We start from the raw sequence: 7,719 nt of genomic DNA on the forward strand, positions 1-7,719 counted from the left end.
TAGTCTTCAGTCCACCGGCTGGGGTGGGAACATAGGTTTTTGGGCACCGATTTGGTTGTATGAATTGATGAAAGTGGTTGAGTTGGAGTTGATGATGTGCTTTCCTTTTGATGATAATCAAATTGACATCCTTTAATAATTTCTTTATAGTCTTCAGTCCACCGGCAGGGATGGGAACATAGGTTTTTGGCACCGATTTGGTTGTATGAGTTGATGAAAGTGGTTGAGGTGGAATTGGGGGTGGCGGGGCCGGTGGCGGTGTGGTTGAAGACGTTGTAATATTACTAAGTTCAATCAAATAAGGGTTATGTAGGGCACCAATAGGAAATTGATTAAGCATTGCACTGGTAAAAATATCCCATGTGATGATGTTTGAATTCCGATGTCAACCATTGAACCACGAGAATGGTTTATCAGCGAAGGATTCAATAGCATAGGGAAATCGCTCGTCGCCATAGATCGTGTAAAAGAGAAAATACCGTTCGGCTTGAGAGATCAATAGGGCAAGATTAGATCCAGTAAAACGAGGTAATTGTGAATGTTCCCACAAGAGTTCTTCCAAAGCCATCTAGACTAAGGCTCAACGAAAGCACCAATTGATACGGTTTATTCGAGACAACCACAAATATCCCAAGAATACAAGATAAAGAAGACAAATGACCAAATAAATTTTCTCTTCTTATTATTAAAAAGTTCAAGGGCATTTAAAGGAAACATGAATTCAAGATAAACTAGAAAACATAATTAAACTAAGAAACATATTTGTAATTTAAATAGCTTGTAGATAAAAATATAAGGTTATTGATATCTTTCAATAATATCCAACCATATCTTTTAATCTTTGAAATATTGGCATCAAGCCGGCTTAGGGTCCCTCTTCTAGATAGGGCCCTTGTTGTATTTGGATCGTATCAGATATGTAATAATATTGACAACATTGATCTCAATTACCATTAAAATATGAGAGCACCTAGTTTCAGTTATACTAGCAATGAACTGAGCATTAGAAAACTGAATTGAGCAGAATGCTTCAAGGAATTAGTTTCAATTAATAAGTTGAAGGATAATATTGTATAACTTTATAATAAGAATTGCACTCTGATCAAACTAGGTAGTTTACATAGAATAAAAAATGCTGAAATATGTGATTTACAATATGTTTTGAGTTAAACCGTCACTGAGATGCTTTTCATTGACAATCTATCTCCATCTCCTTACCACAGCTGGTTCACTCTTACTGCTTTGCCATTCAGTCACAGAGAGTGGCGAAGGTGAAAAATCTTTCAAGAAAACCACTGAATCATTGATTTCAGACGGAGGTGGAGGATTCACGGTTTCCAAATATTCATTACTGTAACCGGAATCTAATCTTCTCTCAGCTTGAATTTCCTTTAACACATCCAGCACCTCGTTCATTGTAGGCCTCATCTCTGAATGACCGAAAAGCCAACTCTGCTACTGATGTGATCATGTCCTTAATTTTAGGATTCGAAGTGGATCCCAACACCGGGTCAACTAATTGATCAATTGCACGTGTTTGGATCCTTTTTAAAGCAAGGGTAGCCAAACTAGTCTCGTCTTGGGATCTACTTAAATCAACAGCTGGCATTGATGATATTAGTTCAATCAAGACTACTCCAAAGCTATAGACATCACTCTTATCTGTTAACTGATAGCGTTCATGATATCGAGGATCCAAGTATCCTGGGGTCCCTTGAGGAGTGGTTGACGTGTGAGTGACATTATTAGGTATGAGTCTGGAGAGACCAAAATCTGCTACTTTGACACTGAAATTGTGATCAAGAAGAATGTTGTTTGTCTTTACATCTCGGTGTATGATTTCAGAAGCATGGAGGTACACTAGTGCACTGGCGGTTTCAATGGCAATTTTCATACGGATTGGCCATGTTAGCAGGCCTTGATTTGCTTGTTCCCCGTGGAGGTGATCAGCAACAGTGCCATTGGGAATGTACTCATAAACAATGAGAAGCTCTCGGCTTTGTCTTGAGGTGCAACCGTAAAGCAAGACTAAGTGTGAATGCCGTAACTTGGTCAATATTTCAACCGCGTTCATGAAATGTTCGACTCTCTTGTAGTTGTGGTCATAAAGTCTCTTCACCGCAACTTCTCGTCCATCTTGGAGTTTACCTTGTTTATAAGATAAGTCGTGAGCATTTGAAGTAGAAATGACCAATTGTTTGCAAGTTGAGCATTTATAGTTATTAGTGATAATTGAGTTCTCACCATAATAAACAGCTCCAAATCCACCATCTCCTAGTTCATGAGAAGGGTCAAAATTTTTGGTGGCGTTTTCGAGCTCTGTGATGGAGAAAACCGAAACACCAAAAAAGAGGCTTCCATCTTCAGGGTTTGAAGATTTATCCTTTGATAAAAAGTATGAAAAAGGATTGTTCTTGTAGCGACGGTAGATTATGAAAATGGCAGTAAAGAGGATGAGGATGAAAGCAGATCCAGTGATAGCTAGAGTAAAAAAAACGCAACAACTTTAGGTATAGATTCTTTCATGCATCATGCATGTGTGCAATAAAATGATTGTAGAAGAGGTAAGTTACCTAGGATGACTTTCAGTTCTTCATCTTGTTTTCCTGCAGTAATTATACAACGAAAGATAAGTCATACTCATACATAGGAATAAGGAGACACAAAGAGGAAAAGGGAAGACGATACCGTAAATACTATTCATGGCATCTGAACACTCAAATTCATGTGAATGACAGTTGCCTTTTTGAGACACTTATTACAGGAAGGTGACCAAAAGGAAATAGGAAACTCAAAAGTGAGAAGAGAAAATATATCTGTGCAATTAGGTCTTGGGCCAATTAGTCTCTTTGGCAGCCGTATTAATTACTTGACAACTAGGTGGGAGATCACCTGGAACTGATGTATTGCTGACGGGATAATTGTAGTAGATATTGTGATGTTTGCATAAGCTGTAGTTTTTATAATTCAGCTGCTCAAAATAAACATGAGTTCTTGCATCATAAACAGGATCTTTTGGGCATTTGAATAGAGTCATGAAGTGTTCGACTGAAACGGAAAACAAATCAGGAGTTGGAGAGGTGAAATTATGCATTAGAGCCTTGCAGCTTTTATTTTCTATAAATTCTTGAAATGTGTTGTTTCGGATGATGACCCAAGCGCCAGGTGAATCTTTGCCAGTAATCAGATATGACCGTCCTCCAAATTGAATTCTCTCGTTACCCAGAGTACAGTTGACCTTGATCAAACCACATCGTGTATCAGTAGTGTTGTAAAAAGGGAACTTGAATGGACCAAAATCTGGGAACTGAAACTTTCCGGGCAGATAGGCTTAGAAGTATTGGCATATGTAGCTGAGTGTAGAAGAGATGGGCACGATAGGAAAACGATGACAAAAGTGATGATGATATTGAGAATCATTTCAAAAGCCCAATACAAGAGGTTTGACAGCTTATAACGTGTGTTAAGACGGGAGTGTATACAATATACACTATATATCAACCTATTTGTTTTTGGAAGGATTGGCTAAAAGAGGGAGCCTGTGAATACCATTACAAAAGTTGTTTAATTATTTAGGCCAAAGAAATTAATATCCTATCACTTACATAATATTTTCCATGATTCATGACTTTGACTCACTCCTCTCCATTCATTCCACATTCACTAATTAACACGCTCAAGACTTTGACTCCCTACCATCATATCTTTTGCCTCTTTTCAAACGCCAAAAAGTTTTATTTATTTATTTACTTATTTATTTCTCCTCGTTGGATAAAACTAGAAGGCTTTCATCATTTGAAGGTATAAACTTTAAAGAAGCTTTGGCAATTGTTTCACCAAGTAATTAGTTGTCGCAAAAAGCAATTTCAACTTGGTATAAACTTTAATAAGTTTTGGAAATACGTCTAGAATACAAACAGACGAACATAAAATAATATGAACACGAACACATTTAGTTTCTTAACAAACTGATTGTCAAGAAAATTTGTTCATTTAAATGTTTTTGTTTGGTTTAAATTAAACGAACTAAGATGAATAAGTTACGTTTGTGTTCGTTTTTAGGCCTAGAAAATACAACATTACCCTCTAAATTTTGGAAACAAATCGTAATTTGTTATCAGGTGAGAATTAAATTATGAGAAAAGGTAGAAAAACTAAACTCTGAAGTCCAAACTTGCAACTTTCACTTTGCTTCCGTCATTCAACGACTTTTATGAGAAAACCTGATTTGCATTAATTTATCAAATATCTTTAATATTTATATTCTAAACCAATGTTTTATTTCCCAAACTCAACTTTGATTTGATACTTTGTGTTTTAATTGTGATTTGCTCCCATTGTTTAGATTTGTAAAAAATTTTGACAATTAAAGGTCAAGTTTACATTATTTTGACTGTGATTAATCTGAATTATTGTTAACATATGAGAACTATATGTTTTATCAAGTTTGATTTGTTGGTATCTGTAGTGTGAGAACACTTAGTTTCAGTTTTACTAGTTATAAATGGAGCATTTGAATATTTAATTGAGCAGAATGCTTATACTTCTTCATAATGCTTCAATTAATTAGTTAGAATTGGTAAACTGATGGATGTGTATATAACTTTGTAATAAGATATTGGCATGAATTGCACTCTGGAGCCAACTTGTTTGTTAACATACAAAAAAAATTGAAATACATTATATTTAAAGTGATGCACTGTTACTGCTTTGCCAATCACCAGTGACAGAGACTGGCGAAGACGGGAAATCTTTCAACAAAATCACCGAATCACTGATATTGTCACCAGCATCTATTCTTTTCCCGGCTTGAATTTCCTTCAATGTGTCCAGCACCTCGTTCATTGTTGGCCTCATCTCTGAATGATATTGTAAACACCGAAAAGCCAACTCTGCTACTGATGTGATCATGTTCTTGATTTCAGGATTCGATTCAGATCCCAACACTGGGTCGATTAATTGATCAATTGCACGTGTTTGGATCCTGTTTAAAGCGAGGGTAGCCAAACTAATCTCGTCTTGGGGTCTACTTAAATCAACAGCTGGCATTGATGATATTAGTTCAATCAAAACTACTCCAAAGCTGTAAACATCACTTTTGTCTGTTAACTGATAACGCTGGTGATATTGAGGATCTAAGTATCCCGGGGTCCCCTGAGGAGCCGTTGACACATGAGTGGCATTATTAGGTATGAGTCTCGAGAGACCAAAATCTGCTACTTTGACACTGAAATTGTGATCAAGAAGAATGTTGTTTGTCTTCACATCTCGGTGTATGATTTCAGAGGCATGAAGGTACACTAATGCACTGGCGGTTTCAATAGCGATTTTCATACGAATTGGCCACGTTAGCAGGCCTGGATTTGCTTGTTCCCCGTGGAGGTGATCAGCAACCGTGCCATTGGGGATGTACTCGTAAACAAGGAGAAGCTCCCGGCTTTGTCTCGAGGTGCAACCATAAAGCAAGACTAAGTGTGAATGCCGTAGTTTGGTCAATATTTCAACTTCATTCAGGAAATGTTGGGCGCGCTTGTAGTTGTGGTCATATAGTCTCTTCACTGCAACCTCTCGCCCGTCATGGAGTTTACCTTGTTAAGAAAAATAAGGTATAAACAATTGAAATGGTAATAGGTTTTTCAAAAGACTTAGTTTTTCCATTAAAAAAGAACTAGCGGCACAACTTGTTGCTCGTTTGCCATTTATTTCAATGTAAAAGTTTATTTATATCAAATGAATAACTAAGATTTAAAAGAAAAAGTTGTAATTAGAATGATAATTAAGTTCTTACCATAATAAACAGCTCCAAAGCCACCATCTCCTAGTTCATGGGACGGGTCGAAATTTTTGGTGGCGTTTTCCAACTCCATGTGGGAGAAAACAGGAACGCCAAAGAAGAGACATCCGTCTTCAGGGTTTGGAGATTTGTCTTTTGATAGAAAGTACGAAAAAGGATTGTTCTTATAGCGACGCGAGATTATGAAAAAGGCAGTAATGAGGATGGAAGCAGATCCTGTGAGAGCTAGAATAAGAAAATGCAACAACTTCAGGTATTGTTTTTCATGTATTTGTGTACATAATAGTATGTGCAGTTTAAGAGGTATGTTACCTAGGATCAGTATCAGTTTTATGTCTGCAGTGATCAAACGACAAAAGATAAGCTATATATAATTCCACGGAATAACGAGACAAAGAGGAAAAGGGAAACAGAAGCCGTAAATACCTCTTTTGGTATTTGAACACTCAAAATTCTTGTACTTGTGACAGCTGTATGTTTTAAGACACTCATTACAGGAAGGTGACCAAAAATGAATTAAGTAGTTAGAAGTAAGAAGAGAAAATATATCGGGGTAATTAGGTACTTGGCCATTTGCGCTCCAAGGCAGTTGTATTACTTGACAACCACGTGGGAGATCACTCGGAACTGGTTTAGAGGTGATGGGATGCTTATAGTAGAAATTGTGATGTTTGCATCCGTTGTGGCTATTATAATCAGGTTGGTTAAATTTTGCACCAAAACGGGGATCTTTTGGGCATTTGAAGAGAGTCATGAGGTGTTTGATTGAAGTTAAAAATAAATGAGGAGTTGGAGAGGTGAAATTATGCAGTAGAGGCTTGCAGCTTTTATTATTTATAAGTTCTTGAAATGTGTTGTTTTGGATGCTAACAGAAGGACCGAGCCAATAATCTTTGCCAGTAATCTGATATGACTGTCCTCCGATTTGAACACTCTCATTACCTGAAGTACAGTTGACCTTGATCAAACCACATCCAGCATCATTATTACTGTAAAAAGGGAACTCAAACGGACCAAAATCCGGACAAGTGAAACTTTTCGGGCACGTAGTATTGCCATATTTGGCAGAGCATAAAAGAGGTGAAAACGATAGGAAAACGGACGCAAAAGTGATGAAGTGAATCATTCAAATGCCCTATAGAAGAGAATTGACAACTAGCAACTAATTATAAGACGAGTGTGTATGTATTTGCATGAGGTTTCTGGAAGGGTTGGCTAAAAGAAGTTATGGGAATGCTATTTATAAGCCTTTGACATTCATAAGCTCAACTTAACCCGTCTTTTATGTCATACAAATGATCCCATCACTTTCTCAATGTTTTCCACATTCACTAACGTTCATCATCAAGATTCAAGGTTTTGACAATTTCCACTCATTCCACGTTCTCTAACACCGTCAAGACTTTTGACTCTCCTCCATTAATATTTTACCCCTTTTGAAACGGCATTTGAATATTTGTAGACGTTAGATATATACCATTTTTTTTGAGATACCTAGTAAACCTTTTAACTTTTAAGAGTGTTTTCTTTAAAAGATATGCTAGATAGAAAATATTAAACCGGGTTTTCATAAAAATTATGAGGGAAGTACAAATATATAGAGTCACTAGTTGAGCCCCGCGTGTCATGCGGGTTATTTTTTGTTTTTTTTTATATATTATTGGTGTCAAAATTGAAAAAAAACTGACATGTATATATTATTGACCTTGAAGCCTCCATGGTTTTTCCACAAAACCATCAATATCTACTTCAAATATAGTCTTGAGTAGAGAAAGGATAAAAAATTGACTAAGATATTTAACAAATTTCAATAATATGCAAATTGTAAAAGCATAAAACTAAATATACACACATATATACACATTCGATCGTTACTTATGTGAAGGAAGTGTGTAATCAAGTCCACTGCCAAATGCACGACCATT

The 7,719-nt window shown here is 36.5% G+C and overlaps 1 protein-coding gene and 1 pseudogene across 1 annotated transcript; both read right to left on the bottom strand.

Annotated features, from left to right (window-relative positions):
• Positions 1-1,166: 1,166 nt before the first annotated feature.
• Positions 1,167-3,420, bottom strand: LOC143546200 (LEAF RUST 10 DISEASE-RESISTANCE LOCUS RECEPTOR-LIKE PROTEIN KINASE-like 1.1; annotated as a pseudogene).
• A 1,266-nt stretch (positions 3,421-4,686) lies between these two features.
• LOC143546201 (LEAF RUST 10 DISEASE-RESISTANCE LOCUS RECEPTOR-LIKE PROTEIN KINASE-like 1.1) lies at positions 4,687-6,920 on the bottom strand. The gene is made up of 4 exons (XM_077037912.1): positions 6,221-6,920; positions 6,107-6,130; positions 5,789-6,019; positions 4,687-5,588 (listed from the first exon to the last, which is right to left on the bottom strand). Exons 1-4 carry the CDS (start codon positions 6,918-6,920, stop codon positions 4,687-4,689), a joined length of 1,857 nt encoding a protein of 618 aa, XP_076894027.1.
• Positions 6,921-7,719: the final 799 nt, after the last annotated feature.

Source organism: Bidens hawaiensis, unplaced genomic scaffold (genome assembly GCF_021521415.1).
Source record: "Bidens hawaiensis isolate Kalapana, Puna unplaced genomic scaffold, B.hawaiensis_p1.1 tig00014284_1, whole genome shotgun sequence".
NCBI lineage: Eukaryota > Viridiplantae > Streptophyta > Magnoliopsida > Asterales > Asteraceae > Bidens > Bidens hawaiensis.